Raw genomic sequence first — 15547 nt, forward strand, 5'->3', positions numbered from 1 at the left:
GGGGGTGGGGGTCAGCATGCGGGGGGGGGGGGAGGATGGAGGAAGGGGCCGGTGTCACTGGAGGTCCCGGTCCTCCAGGTAGCGGTACTCAAAGGTGAAGCCTTCCTTCTTCCGCTGGCCCCACTTCTCGTAGTCAAAGTAGATGTAGGTGCCCTGGCCAGGGGAGAAGGCGGTCAGTGAGTGGGCGAGGAGGTGCAGGGGCTCTGGGCTGCACCGACAAAGGGGACAGAGCTCAGGGCCAGGGATGTGCCAGGCGCCGGGCCAGGGGCCCTACATGCACAGGCCGTGTCCCTTCACCCTCACCAGGCTCTTCTCGGGCAGGGTTCCTGCTCTCCTGCCCCTGTCAGATGGAACGGGGAGGCGTGGAGAGGCCCCAGCTGGGTCTCCACCCCAGGCACGTTTACACAGTGTCTGCGGCTTCTCGGATGGCTGCGGCGTGAGGGCCAGAGCTGGTGCTCGGTGCCCGGTGCCCGAGCTGGGTCCTAGCATTTAGTCTTCACACAACCCTGAGGCCGTTACCCCATCCGAGAGAACGGAACAGGCTCAGTCTACAGCCAGGCACGCTGTTGGGACAGATGTTTTATTGGTGACCGTGGTGGCGTGGTATTTCTGAAGCAGGGAGGCCTTGACGGGCACCTGGAGGAGTGCGTGGGCCCAAACCAGGACGGGACAGGGAGTCTGGTTAACAGCTGAGAGGACGGGGAAGGAGGCCGGGTCTGCGTGACTGTCTGAAATGCTGCAAGGAAGCTGAAAGGAGGGGAGGGGACCGAGCTCCCGGAGGACAGGCTTTGTTCAGTACTCGGCCTCGGGCAAATATTTGGTGGAAGAGACCGGTGCGGAATATAGTGATTCAAAGTTACTGGAAACGAAATACACGCCTGATGCCTGATACTTGACCGTGGCGCGATCGTTGTTCAGTACTTACACGTCATTAACTCAGTCCTGGTAACAACTGCACGGGGTGTGGCAGCCCGTGTTTGTGTGTGAGGATAGGGAGACCGGTCCAAGCCACTCGCCCAAGGTCACCCAGCTCGGGCTGGCTTCAAACCCACGTGGGGTGCAGCCGGTGGGGGTTCTGGGTAGCGCCCCCTTCGTGTGTGCTGCGGAGCCCCAGCTCTGCTGGGTACGGGGGGCGGGGCGGGGAGCAGCTCGTGCTCCCAGGTGGGAGGCAGCACGCACAGTGTGGGCCCAGCGGCTACGGGACCACGAGCAGCCCGCGGAGAGGAGAGGACAGGGGCCCCTGTGGAGCCCAGGGCCCGAGGGCCCACGCTGGGGGCAGGGGTGGGCGGGCGCAGGGAGGGGCCCTCACCTGCTCGAACTCGTCGGTGATGGTCTTCGGCTCCTCGTGCCTCTGGAACCACATCATGTACTTGGTGTGGAATCGCCACGACTGCTTCTTCAGGGCCTTGGCTGCCAGGTACTGCGCCTTCGTGCCCTGGAGGAGGAAGGGTGGAACCGGGGCTCAGGGGGCCCCCACAATGGTGGGGGCAAGGGGCACAGGGCCTCAGGGCTGACCCCAGGGCCCGCCGTAGGCGGAGGGGGGGCCGGACAGTCCGCTGGCAGAGGGGCTGGGGCATGGAACCTACCACTGCTGGTCAGCGGGTGTAAACCGCTCAGAGCAGCTTGAGAAGAAGAGAAACGACTGCGTGCTGAGAGCGGAGGACGGGTAGTTGGAAAGCTTCCCCTGGCAGGACTGGGAGGGGGAGCTTGTCACGACTCCCTGGGGTCATGCAGAGGGGACAGTTCCCTAGTGGCCTCCAGGGGCCGACGAGACTGCACGGGAATGAACACTGTGGGCACAGCCGCAGCGGCTGGAGTGGGACTGGGGCTCTCTGGTCCCCACAATGGACCGACCTGGCCCTTGACCTCAACACGGATGTGTCTGCTGAAGTGTGGACAGGGACAGGTCTGCCTGGCGCGGGAGTGGGGGGCAGGGAGGGCAGGACTGGGGGATGGGGAGGGGGTGCGGTCCCAGTGGCCGCAGTGGGGCACCCACCTCACCCCTCCAGCCCGAGGGGGGACGGCGGCGGTGGCGGCGAAGCCGGGGGGCCTGAGGCTGCCCCGGGGGCCCTGCTGTACCTCCAGATAGTAGAAGATGAAGAAGAGCGTCTCCGTTGACAGGCGCTGGTAGAACTCCACGGTGTCCGAGTGTGGGGGTGGCATCTGGTGGTGGTAGGGGGGCGTCGGGCAGGGGTTCCGGGGGAGGTACTGCCTGTGGAGGGACAGGAAGGTTGGCGGCCGTGCCTGACAGACCCTGTGGTCCGTGGACCGGATCGGAGCCACACCACCACCTGCCCCCCGTGCCCCACTGCTCAGGGGCAAGGTCTCCAGCACCTGGTCACCCCCACCTCAAGTGCCTCGGACCCCAGCTCTCATGGACAGCCCCGAGTCCAGCACCCGGCCTGACCTCGTGTCCCGGGACCAGGGGACCAGGTCCCTGCCTGGGCCGCCTCCCACGCGCCCAGGGGTCCCAGCGCCTCACCGGATGCGCTCTGAGTCTGAGGGGTGAGGCATGTGGTGCCAGGCGGCCTCCTCCATGGCCTGCTGGTACAGCTGCTCCTTGGTGAGGGGCACAGGCCCCAGCGGACACACGCCCAGGGACAGTGGGATGTTCACCTCCGACAGCTGCAGGGGTGGTTGCGCGGAAGTCGGTGGGGCGGACGTGCTGCTCAGGATGATGTCTGCGGGGGGCATGGGGACAGGCCCTTCAGTGAGGCTGGTGGGGGGCCCGTCCCCCACTCTCCAGCCGCCCCCCCCCCCGGCCTCGCCCAGACCCGCACCTCGCTCAGTCAGGTGCAGCGCTGGCACGGGGTCCTCGATGCCAGAGCTGATGGCTGCCCGCTCCGCCATGGACTTGAGAGAGCTCAGGGGCTCCGGGGCCTGCGGAGAGAAGAGCGCTGGCACCACGCTCCACGTCCTCCGGTGGGCGTCGGGCTGAGGCCACCAGCGTGAAGAGCCCCGCTGCCACCCCACCTAACGAGATGGTGCAGGCGCACATCGAGGAGTGGCTGTTTGCTGGGGCCCCTACCGCGCAGGACCACGACGGCAGGTCCGGGAACACTGGCCTCCACACCCCACCCCGCTGCCCAGGCTGCTACACCGCGTGCACCCCGCCCCCCACCCCGTCCAGCTAGCACAGGGCCGTGGGGCAGTCTCCTGGCACCCACGGCGTCCCAGCTCCTCACTGGCGGACAGGCAGGCCCGTGGGCAGCGCTGCCTCCCCATCACCCCGTCCTCGCGACCCTGACCCTCACGTCCCCCGCCCCCCATGCTCTTCTCAGCGGCCCCAGTGGGACTGGTCCAGCCCCATCCTTCTCTGTCCTTTCTCCACTCACAAGCCAGCAGACCCCTCTTCCTCAGAGACACGCAGTTTCCTGTGGTACCTCTGAACTGCGTGCTTACTCTGGACCCCGCACCGTCCCCAGGGCATGTGTCCTGTCATACGAGAGGTGCAACTGGAGCACCTGCTTTGCCCGGAGGGAACGCCATGCAGGACGGGGGTCCAGACTCTGACACGGCAGAGCTAAGGTTAAACACAGGCCTAGAAAGTCAGTCCCACATCCTGCTCCTCTTTCAGACTCTGGCAGGACCCCACTGCCTCCCCAGGACACCCGACCACCCTCGCAGCCCTGCAGCCTGCCTGTGCCCCCACCGCCTGTCTGCGGAGCCCTGCCCCAGCGTTCTCCTCCTCTCCAGCGGTGGCCCTCCTGCAACCCCGGCACGAGAGACAAGAGAACCACCCCTTCCTCCCTCAGCCTTTGCTGACCCTGGGACCCCCACCGCTCCCAGCTTAGGTCTCCTCGCCAAGGCCTTGCTGGGCCATCGCCCCAAGTCCAAGGCACCTCTGCGGGTCCACAGCACCCGCTGCCCCCAGCCCCGTGCAGTCCTGGTCGGCTTCCTGTAGAGGAGGTGGGACCTGGGTGTGCTCACCCAGCACGAAGCATGGCCCAGAGTGGATGCAGTGAAGGGAAAAGGAGGGCGGTGAGCCGGAAGGTGGGGTGTGTGCCGGAACAAGGGGACACAGGGACAGAGAGAATGGTGGGAAGCCAGAGCACGGGAGACAGCTGCAGAGCGCAGGATGGTGCCAGAGCCTGGGGACCAGGCGAGGGTGCAAGGGGTGGGGGTGACCGGCAGACCCGGAGGAAGGGGACAGCACACGTGCAGGGAAGCCTGCGGCCCACCTTGATCTCTGGGGCGGTGCTGAACTGCGGAGGCCCGTTGAGCAGGGCGCCGGCTGCCTTAGCCTCGCTGAAGCTGGGTGTCGGGGAGCTGGGAGGGTTCACAGGAAGTGGCACCAGGAGGCTGGGTCCCCCCGTGTTGTTCCCTGAGCCTGGAGCCACACCCCCAGCCCCCGCTGAGGCTGCCGCACTGGGTTCTTTCCTGGGAAGGAGGGAGGAGGAGAGGGCTCAGAGAGAGAACGGGAAGCCTTGGCGAGTGGGGGCCGAGGCAGACCTCTGCCACGGTGTATGGACAGGGCCGAGGGAGAGGTCAGTGTTCCACCCACAGCGTGGGTCGCCTCAGGCAGATGCCCCCTGTGAGGTGGCCCACCCAGAGCCTGGTGGTCAGGCAGACCCCGGAAGAAGGTCTTCCCTATGTCCTTCGGATGTCAGTCTTTGTGGGGGCGATCTTCTGAGAAATGGGGACCCTCTCGAAAGTCTGACCTGAGAACTGGACTAGCAGCTTTTGGAGGGGAGTCAGGTGGGTCTAGGGCAGGCTCTGGAAAGGGCACGTGAGGGGACTCTAAGAACAATCCCGATTGCCCGAGAAAGGTTTTAAAACCTTCCAAAGGGTCAAGCTAAGGGACCGATGGAGGAAAGAAGTGGGGACACGATGCCTGACCGGGTGGGCGAAGTCCTGGCAAAGGCAGGGGCAGACACTCACGAGGTGCTGGGAGGTGGGTTGTGGGGGCCCGACGGGGGGCCCAGAGCCTGGCTACTGGCGCTGCCGCCCCCACTGCTGCTGAGAGCCACCTCTGCTGGGCTGTCCGCCACCACTGAGCTGTAACCTGGGGGCAGGAACGGGCATGAGAACGGGCTGACCACAGCAGGACCCACCCTGCCCCCCACAGACCCCTGCTTACTGGTGGCGCCGTTCTGCTTGCCAGCGCCTCCGCCTCCACTGCTGTTACTGCCGCCGCCGCCGCCCCCTCCGCCGCCCCCCCCTCCCCCACCAGGCTGGACGCTGGGGGGCCGGGGCTGGGTGGTGCTGGACCCACTAGGGGCTGGCGGGGCCACAGCCTGGGCATAGGGGGCAGGGGTGCCTGACCCGTGGCTGGGAGCCGGGCTGGCCTTGGGGCCAAGGGCACTCGCCGGCGCTGCTGGGGTGGAGGCCCCATTGTTGCCGGAGGCAGTGCTCAGGGCGGAGGCGGCGGGCGGGGGGCCAGGTGGGTAGCTGGGCGGCACAGCCGGGGACTGAGGGTGCTGGCTGCTGTGGACAGGCTTACAGCCATTTTTGGCTGGAGACTGCAGGTGGGAGAGAAAAGGGTCAGGCCCCACTGGGCCAGCGGGTCCGCTGAGCCCCCCTGCACATGCCCCCCTGCCCCGAGCGGGGCTCCACCATCCTTGCAGTGCCCGGCTGCCCCTAGCTGTCCCCTCCCCTTGACCTTACTCTCAAAGCTTCCATCACCACCTTGACACCTAAACCGCTCACACGCATTCCCGCCCACACCCAGCTTCCCACATCCTGCGTGGACACCTCCCCGTGGCAGCCCACAGGGGAGACCCCCCCACCCCAGACGTCAGGACAGCAGCTACGTCAAGGGAAGATCAGCTAGAAGCAGCTAACAGTCCGAGAGAAGGAAAAGCAGCCTGAAACGGGCCAGTGGCTCTGAAGGTCACTGAAAGGCTCACAGAAGTAACTGGAAGGGCCGCTGCTGACCAGTCCCCAGAAGGCAGCAGGGACACGCCTGCCGCCCAGCACTGCCTGGCGGCCCGCGGCCCAGCCCTCGCTGCACACCCCGGGTCCTGAAGCCCCCTCTTCCCCTCCCAGCAGGCCACTCTGTGGCACCCTGGTTCAAGGACATGCCCCTGCCCTGGGAGATCACACCCACCTGGCTGACTTCGCTATCCGTCGAGCGTCCCCTTTTCTTGTCATCTTCTGAGTTTTCCTGAGGTGGGAGAGGTGCCGTGCGAAACCGGTGTGAGCGCGAGGGCCCCGGCAGAGAGGCCCACCTCTGATGCCCCCTGGACCGCTGTGGGGCCTGTGTCCCGAGCCTCACCAGGGAGCCAGCACCCCGCCAGCCTCCCACAGCCTGGGGCCTGCTCTCCTTAGGGACTCCAACCCTCGATGCCCTGCCCGTGCCGCACACCCGGGACCCACCCTCAGGGCCCGCACCCAGGACACCGAGCCCCCACTCGCTCAATTCCCTCATGTCCCCCTTGGGTCACCTCCTCACCGTGGTACAGTTGGCCGGGCTGGGCGGGATGGGAGAGCTGGAGGTCGTAGAGGTGGGTGTGCTGCTGGACTGGTTGAAGATCTCATCCTCCATGTGACTGTGGCTGGGGGGGGGAGGTGGCGACCAGCGCCTGTGCTGTGGGGGCAGGGAGTGGCAGGCTCGACAGGCTGGGACACACCCCCAACCCGGCCCTCACTGCCCCACGCCCGCAGGCCAGCCCGGGGCCTCACGAATGTCCTCGAGGTCCAGGTCGTCGTAGAGGAACTCGTTCTCCTCGAAGTCGGGGTCCTGGGACGAGTCGACGTAGTACTCAACGTCATCCTTGATCTTGCGGATGGCGTCCACGAGGATGGAGTCGTTGTCCAGCATGCGCAGGATGGTCTCCAGCATGCGGACGTGGTAGCGGTGCTTCTCGATGTGCCGCTTCAGGCCCTCGATCCGGTCCTGCTTCTGCTGGCGAGCCCAGGGCCAGGCTCAGGGGCTGCAGGGCACCTGGCCGGGCCCCTCCTGCCTCCACAGAACCTGTCAGTCCCCGACCCGCGCAGAGACCCAGAGGCTCCACTCCGGCCCCTCCTGCCGTGGGCAGTGTGGAGTCAGTCTGTGCCCCACCCCAGCCCCTCAAGGATCCCCAGCTCCCACCCAGACACCCTGGGAAACTCCCAAAAAAACAGAAAGCCTTGTGTTCCTACCCCATGGCCCCCTGCAGCTCCCAACAGCCTGGACCTCGAAACTGCAGCCCACCGCACCCCCATCTGCTCTAACCGCGACGGTGATGACGCCCGTTTGCAGGGAGCCGGCATCTCTGTCCTCACACAGCCCACCCTGCGCACACACCCTGCGCGGTACACATTCAGCAACTTGGCTCCTGGGCTCTCCGGGCCCCGGCCAAGGCCTCAGTTCTAAATCCGCCCCCTCCACAATGACCTATTCCATCTCTCCTCTGGGCTCCGGCTTCCCAAACCCCTCAGAGGCTCAGACCCCCAAACCGGGCTCATTTCCCACTGCCCCGCATCCTGGACCCAGCTCTCCATTCCCTATGTTTCCTGTGCCAACGAGTACATGTGCTCTGCATCCCCCTGAACCCACACCCTACGACCCTGGAGTTTCGGCATCTGGGCCCCCGGAGCTGGCTTTGCCCCAAGACTGCTCTTCTCAGCGCAAATGAGCCTCGTCTCTCCCTGCCGCCTCAGGACCTGGGCCTTCTCAGAGCTAGGATGCCACGGCTTCAGCCCTCAGACCTCCCCACCCCGTGCGGCCAACCGCTCTTGCCACATCAGCAACCCTGGCAGAACCCAGCATGTTACCCCAAATTGCTCCTCCTTTCCAGGGTGCCACTGCTCACCGAAGCTGGACCCAAGACTGGTTCACCAACACGGGTCACCCCCAGCGGCTGCTAACCCCCAACTTGCCCCAGCCCGTCGCTTTCCCCCGGGCACAGGGTCCCCCACTCACATCCTTGTCCCCCTTCTTCTTGCGTGTCTGCACGGACAGCGACTCCACTTCACTCTCGAACTGGTCCACCTGCATGTTCAGGGTGTCGATGGTGTTCTAGGGGAGAGGGCGAGCAAAGGCAGGTGGTCAGCCAGCCGTCCCCACGGATGCCTGGGATTGGGGCCCCGAGGTCCCCTCCTCTTCTCTTCCCTGACTCACCGTGAGCCACTGGCCAACCTCCTCCTTCTCCTTCTGGGCAGGGTCCACCTTCTGAGCCAGACCCAGGCCCTCTTTGCTGTAGGCTTTAGTCTTGGTCTCTCGCTCCACAACTTTGAACCGTTCCATTTGCTGTGGACAGCACAGGTGGCAGGAGGTCTCAGCCCGCTGCTCCTTCCCTCCCCCCTGGGACGGAGAAACCTTCCTCTTCTAGGTACTTCTGGGGACCCAGGAATCAGCCTCCTCCCCCCTCTCAGGCTCCAGGCTCTGGGCTCCTACCGTCTCAATGAGCTTGCGGTTGTCTATGAGCTGCCTCTTGTCCTTGATCTCGTTGGATGCTACCCATGTCTTGATCTGGTCCCTCAGCCGCTGCAGGTGGAGGAAAAGCCAGACAGTTCCACCGCCTCAGGACCCGGGCACGCGGGCCGCCAGCCCTCCTCCCTCCGCCCTCGGGACACCGGAATCCAGGCCAGTCCCTCACTTGGAGCTTCTTAATCTCCTTCTTTAGGTCAGCCTCATACTTTTCTTTCTGGTTCGCGTTGGCTGCATTGTGGAGCTGAGGGATGAAGAGAGCCCAGGAGTCAGTGTGGGACCTGGGGCCCTCGTGCCCACTCCAGTGGTAAAACTTGTCTCCTGGGGCTGGGGACACCCACCCCCCACCCCAGTCCATCTCAGAGCTGCTGCTTAGGTCCTCAGCACCTGGACCCACAACCCCTCTCCCTGGCCTACACCCACAGACCTGAACCTCGTCCTGTGCTCTCCTCCCCGGAGACCCAGATCTTTAGGGTCCCGTGCCCTGTACCTTCTGCCAGATATCTTCAAACTGCTCCACGCCCTCGGACACCTTCTTGAGGCAGCGGTCAATCTCACCTGGCCGGGGGCGAGAGAAGGCTGTGAGCACCCTGCCAGGGCAGCAGGCATCCGCGGGGGGCCTCCGAGAACAGTGAGCATGTGGCTACACAGGCCGCGGGCGAGGAGACCAGTACCTTGGAGTTTGCGCTTGTCCGCCATCTTCCCGGCCCTACAGACGCAGGCTCCTCATACTCTCCTGGAGACGGACGCTGCGGAGAGAAGGCGCACGTTTAGCCCTGGCTGGTGCAGACACAGAGACGTGAACGAGGCTGGGCGGGGGCTGCGTGCACGGAAGACGCGTTTACTATCTGACGAGAGACGAGGCCGAGCTCTACTTGTGCTGCCCCGACAGCCCGGCACAGGGGCTGAGTTCTCTGGAAGTTTGCTGGAACAAGGAACCAGATGTACTTTTTCCCAGGAAACGAGAAATTCTAGAGCGTGGCACACCTTCTCGCAGATGACGCTCTAGATGATTTAGAGCAGGAAGCGGCCAAGCAGCCCACGGCAGGGTGCAGCGGAGGAAGGCCCACGGTGGGGCAGGGCACACAGGCGACTAGAATCCTAATGCCGGAGAAGGGACCCCTCAGACAGCTCAGAAGATGAAGAGTTTGCGGGAAAAAGAGCCAGATGCTGTCTGTGTTTAAGAACTGTAGGAGATGGAGTGGGAGCAAGGGGAGACGGGAAGGGCCTGGAATCAGGAAGAGCTAAACACACCCACCGTGTCAGGGCTGGGTCCCAGGCAGAAGAGGGCCGTACCCCACCAAATTTATTCCACAGCAGAGTCGCTCAAACACGCGGGACAACCCAACCCGAAGAAACAGAGGTATGGGGGCAGAAGGCATCACCCCAGAGAGGGCCAGGAGAGTGGAAGGGGACCTCAGCTGTGAGAGAGCCGTCTGTGCGCACGAAGGAGATACCGATCAGATGCGATGGGGACACAGAAGCGGGGAAACGTAAACCACCAGGACGTGTGCCCAGTAAGTACTTAGAGAGCGGGGCGTCTTCACCCTGAAAGTACACGCAGCTCAGAGGAAACCAGGAGCTCCGGCCCAGGGAGAAGCCACAATTTCGGGTCTGACATCAAGATGGGGCGGGGGGGGTGTGCAGGAGCCTGGCAGAGGGGTTAGGCCAAGGGGACTCGTGCACTGCCCAAGGTCACCCCCCGAGAGGGGCCTCTACTGAAAAGCGCAGCTCCCTGAGAAGGGCCCAGGGCAGGGTGCCCCAGGGCAGCTTTGAGGACTAAGAGCCTCAACCCAAAGGGAGGCCACACCAAGAGGATCCCCACCGACAACAACAGGCCCGTCCGAAGACACTTTCTGCAGCAACAGAAACGTTCCACATCCGGGCGAGCTGTGCCCCTGAACGCTGAAGATGTGGCTCGCGCACCAAACAGTGGACCTTCTCGTTCTTACTTCGCTTACTTCACTGCAGGTGCTAGCAGCTACCGGCGGGACAGACGATGACCACGCTCGAGGAGGACAAGTCCTAAAGCTGTGTGTACCAGCCCCTCCCCAGGAGCCCATTCTGGATGGTGGTGAGAGGCTAGGACACCTGCGACCGGAGGGCACAAATCTCCACGGAGGGCCGACCAGGACAATGGCTACACCCCGGCCCAGGGCCTGCTGACACACCGAGGTGGGGCCCAATCCCCACACAAGGAAGATCCCAGCTTCGGGAAGGAGAGGCAGCCAGTGGCCCAGAGGGGATGCGAACCGACGTGGGGGAAGGGCCTTTGGCCTGGGAACTCGGGAGAGGGCCAGGACCCCAACACAGAAATGCCTCTTACTGCCCCGAAGTAGGTACAGGGATCTGACACGGGACCTCCCACTGCCTGCCCCCAGCCCAGAGACGAGGACGCCTAGTGTACAGCCCTACACAAGGCACGCCATGTGGAGGGGTCGGGTCACCTGGCTCAGTGGAGGAGGTGATGCCCCCAAGAAGGGAACAGCGGAGGCAGCAACAAGCCCTCATGGAGTCGGAGGCACGGGGCCAGGGGAACAAGAGCCCCAGCCCAGGGAGGTGAGGTTTCAGACCCAGAAGCGGGGAGCAGCTCAGGCCCAGAGAGGACAGCACGGGATCTGCAGGAGGCATCCCGGGCCCAGCTGGGCGCTGCAGTGGACAGCAGCCTTCGCCACAGAGTCAACAGCCCCTCGCTCTGAAGAAAGACCCCCCCCCACCCCCACCTAAGGACCAGGGAGAACGTGGAGCTTGAGCCTTGAAGTGAAGGTACAAGCACAGAAAAGCCCTGTTCTTACGGGGCTGGGGGCCCCCACGCTCCTACGGGGGTCCGCCAAGATCTCCCAGGGGAAGTAACCACAGTAGGCTCTCCCTGAGACGGGGGGCACCCCAGAGCCTGCTCGCTCACGGCATGGGGTCTCAAACAAACTGAGGAACCGGGGAACCCTGGCCCAGGAGGCTTCACCAGGTCTCGTCCCCTCAAGGAGCCCATTCTAGGTCAGGGAGGGTGATCAGTGTGCCAGACCCACATGAGCCAAGCGCTGTTTCAGTGAGGGGCCCAGACGAACGCACAGCCCCCGAAACCTCGGCTGAGAGCAGAGGGTGCAGTCGGAGACCGGAGGACACCAGGGCAGAAAGGTAGAAGGCTCAGGCCTGGGACCCAGCACCAGGTGGTCCTAACCCTGGGGGCTGTCACGCCGCCAGCGAGGAGGCTTTGCGCCGGGGCAGGAGCGCCGCAGGCAGTCCGAAACCGGGAGGCTGCTGCTGCCGCCCCACAGAGCCGCGGGACTCTGGGAGAGGGACGTGTTCAGGCCTGGGGTGCAGGCAGCTGTGTCCCCACTGGGAGGCCCAACAGCCAGGGCGGGGGTCTGGGAACCCCAGCTGGGAAAGACTACAGCAGAGGGACAGCGGCGACGTGTCTCCGTGAAATCTCGGGCACCCCCTGGGCTGGGAGGGCAGAAGCCCTAGAGCCACGCAGGGGGACCGCGCAGAGAGCAGAAGCGTCAGCCTGGGCACCGCCAAGGGCAGGACCCTGCGCCCGGGGGAGGCAACCCCGACGGAGCTCCCTGACCGCGGAGCAGAAGGCGCACCCCAGCCAACAGTCCGCACATCCCAGGGCCAGACCTTAGCTCCCCGGGTTCCAACTGCGTGCGAGGGGCGACGCGTGAGCCCCGGACCCCCGAAAAGCGCCGGCGTGACCCGGGGCGCGCGCGGGCAGCGGGGGGAGGCGCCAGCACGCCCACATCCACGGGCAGGGGCGGCGTCTGGGGGAGGCAGGGGTGCTTGCACGGCCCACGGCGGACCTCGGCTGCGGCACGGAGCGGGCAGCGGCGCCACGGGGGGGCCCTGCGCCCGGCACAGCACTCGTGAAGTGGGAGTGACATCACCCGGCCCGGCAGAGGGGCAGCCCGCGTCCCGAGGCGGGCCCGCACCCCTGCCCGCCCCGCAGGCGCAGCGCCCCGGGTCCCGACTTTCCGCTGCAGGGCAAACTTTGGCGGAGGCCGGCGGGCCGTGCAGGGGGCCCGTCCGCGGGGCAGGTGGGGGGACGAAGACGCCTGCCCCGCCTGCGGGCCCGGCGCCCACGGGGGGCTGCCGTCCGGCCGCCCGCACCGACGCGGAGAGGCGGCCCCGCGCGCTCGCACCCCCGCGGGAGGGGACCCCCGGCGCGGCCGCGGGGCGCGGAGGGGACCGGCGGGGGCGCGGGGGAGGCCGGCGGCGGGCGCCGCGGCCGCCCCTGCCGGAAGCCCGCGCCGGGGGCCGGGGGCGGCCATGTCGCGACAGGCGGCGGTGGCGCCGGGGGAGGAGGGGAAGGGATCCGGCCCAGTCGAGCCTGACGCTCTCACCACAGGAGCTGGCGCCGCCGCTGAGGAGCGTATCGCGACAGGCGGGGGAGGCGAGCGCCCGCCGCCTTTTTCTCGCGCCCCGGGCCCGGGCGCTATCGCGATAGCGGCGCGAAGCGGAAGTGGGGTGGGGGGAAGTGAGCCCGGGGTTGTTCTGACGACGGGGTCGGGGCTCAAGGGAGGCCGCGGCGTCTGCCGATGGCTCCGCGGAAGCTGACCGGGCCCGGTCCAAGATGGCGGCGGCGGAGGAGGCCTCCCCTCCTCTCTTCTCGTCTCTGGCGCCGACCCGCCCCCGAGACCCGAATATAGGCCTGTGATTGCTCCTGCGGCCTGTCGCTCTTGCCCCTCGGACGCTCCCTATTGGTCCTTAGCAGGGATGCAGCCGGCCTCCTCTCGCCGATTGGGCAATCGCTCCAAGGCGCGGCGTTCGATTGGCCTCCCGCGCAGGCTGCTAGGATTGGCTCAGGTTTTCTTCCCCGCTCCTCCTCCTCCCCGCCTCAGGGCACAACACGCCAGCGCGAGGGCCCGTGCGTCAATCAAGAGGCCACTGTCGTGCTGATTGGATACACCCGCCCCCTTCTCCTAAACCAATTGGCCAGGGGGAGGAGCTAGGCTGATCAGGGGCGGGAAGACGTTCGTCCAGTTTAGAGCCGTTTGTAATTGGTTGTGAGAGGATATTCTGCCCTGAAGCCATTGGTTGGGTTCGGAAGTGGGTGGGGAAAGCGGAGGAAGGCATGGCGCGTGGGCGTGAAAGGCCGCACACCTAATGAGCTGCAGACAAGTGCCTTCCGGGCTGGGGCCGAGCGGAGGTCGCCTGCCAATCAAAGCCGCCCTGGGGCCCCCCGGGAGGGAAGTGGTCCCCTCGGTGGCACTGCCTGCTGCCATTCCCCCTGGCCGGTGTAGAGGGCAACCTCCCGCATTCCTCGTGTCCCGGCTGTGTCGTGTCCCTGCAGCTGGCTTGTGTTCGGCACGGGTCTGGGACCCGCTCCTGCGGGTGGGAGGGAGCAGTGGACGGCGCCCCACGTCGCTCGCGCCTGCACGCCCGCGGGGGTGGGGAGGCTGCAAGGAGGTCCTACTCCCTGCACGTCCGCGTCCTCGGCGCTGGCACGACGCTGCAGAAGGCGCTCGGGGGATCCCCGCTCTCCCACTCTGGCGCCGCTTCCGTCACTTCGGGATGATTCCGGTGTGCTCTCCCGGAGCTGGCCTCGGCAGGAAGACAGGAACTGTTTGCTGAACCAGCGAGCGAGTGAATGCGAGGGCTGACTTGCCGCTGACGACTCCAGGGTCAGACGGTCAAGATGGGAAGGTGGAAGGAGGGAGGATGCACCGGCATCGCAGGGCAAGGGAGGGGACAGGGTCCACCTGGCCCCGTGGAGGAAAGCCTGGAGGTCGTCACTGCGACACCCTTCCCTGCGCGATTCCCATGCTCACTGGAGTTGGGAGAGTCACTCCTCTAGAGCACCGCTCCTCCCAAGTGGCGACCCTGGCTGGGGCAGGGCCTCTCACACACAGGGGAACCATTTGAAGATTTGTTAAAATGCAAATTCTGACTCAGGAGGTCCCAGGTGATGCTGATGCGCCACAGGATTCAGAGCGGTGGTTCTCAAACTGGCCCGCGCATCAGAATCACCTGGGTGGCTTGAAAGAAAAGTCTAGATACTCATCCTTTTACCCTAGACCACTGAAATCTTAATTTCTGGTGATGGGGACCAGAAGTAATTTTTAAATCTACTGAGATGATTCCAACATGCAGCTCATCTGATAGGAAATTTTCTAGAAGTGGTTCTCAAAAGGAGATCTCAATCAGCAGCCAACACATCACCAAGATCTTACCAGAAATGCACACTTTTGAGTTACCCCCCTGGACCAACTGAAGCAGTAACCCTGGGCCCTCCAACCCTGGTTTTAACAAGCCACCCAGGTAATCCTGAAGCATACTAAGTTTCAAGCATCTCTTCTAAGACTGTGCAGGACTGTGGCACAAGGTGAGTCAGATCCTTTCCTGACTCCCACCGGGGAGGTGGAGGTTCTGAAGCGTGGTGGACGGAGCACCCTTCCCCAGCAGACCTATCAGCAGAGAGAGCCAAGTTGGTCACTTTCCAACATGGCTGACCTAAAGCCTCAGGGATAAAGTTGGGGAAACCGAGTTCCGGGACCTGGGGTAACGTGGCCATTAGAAGGAATCTCCCAGGTGGTGTAGACTCTGATGTGAGGGGAGAGATTCGGAGAGCGGCTGAGGTGCAGAGCGAGCCCTGCATTGAGGCACACTTGGATCAAGTATGGCAGGAGCGGCCCAGAAAGAGGAATCAGAGAGCTCTCAGACAGGACCCAGCCAGCCAGAGCCCCAGGGAGAAAGCGTGAACCGGCGGATGGGAGATGGGCAGAGGTAGGAGGCATCACCCTCTCAAGGGTAGGTTATGCACCCACCTCCTGGGCAACTGAGAGGGGCGCCAACTGGCCTCACAGGTCAGTGACCAGGGCTCTGCCCTGTGCGCTGTGCAGCCCAGCTCCAGAGCCCAGTACATGGCCCCCAGGTGGTGCCTTCCTGAAATAGCGCTTGCAGGGTAGCCCTCCTGACCCCCCCTGCCTACAACCTTGTCCCCAGCTGCCTACAGGCCACCAGCCCCGCAGCCTGCACCTTCCAGTGAAGCAAAGGGGACCTGGGCTGAGCCCCAGTCCCAGGACAGAGGAACCTGGCAGGAACTCTTAGAGCACTGTGTCCGTGCCGGCAGGGGGTCCGTCTGCTTGGCCCCATCAGGGCTTGGCACAGCAGGCTGCGCAGGGAATGCCCCGCCAACACTGGCCCCTGACAGGAGCCCACCACCTCTCACATCATCGCAGGTGGCCCCGTGTCGGG

The 15547-nt window shown here is 65.1% G+C and overlaps 1 protein-coding gene across 1 annotated transcript; it reads right to left on the reverse strand.

The window, feature by feature from the left end:
- Position 1: 1 nt before the first annotated feature.
- LOC111139553 (CCR4-NOT transcription complex subunit 3) lies at positions 2-12868 on the reverse strand. The gene is given in 19 exon segments (XM_022491862.1): positions 2-153; positions 1310-1435; positions 2080-2212; positions 2483-2681; positions 2781-2880; positions 4182-4380; positions 4882-5005; positions 5081-5462; positions 6050-6106; positions 6395-6505; positions 6507-6529; positions 6625-6844; positions 7847-7942; positions 8045-8173; positions 8321-8410; positions 8523-8597; positions 8844-8911; positions 9028-9102; positions 12694-12868. Coding segments are annotated over 18 exon segments (2256 nt in total). The 5' UTR covers positions 9053-9102; positions 12694-12868; the 3' UTR covers positions 2-54.
- Between the last annotated feature and the right edge of the window lie 2679 nt (positions 12869-15547).

The sequence above is a fragment of the Enhydra lutris genome, unplaced genomic scaffold (assembly GCF_002288905.1).
Source record: "Enhydra lutris kenyoni isolate GAN:26980312 unplaced genomic scaffold, ASM228890v2 scaffoldscaffold111, whole genome shotgun sequence".
Classification (NCBI taxonomy): Eukaryota; Metazoa; Chordata; class Mammalia; order Carnivora; family Mustelidae; genus Enhydra; species Enhydra lutris.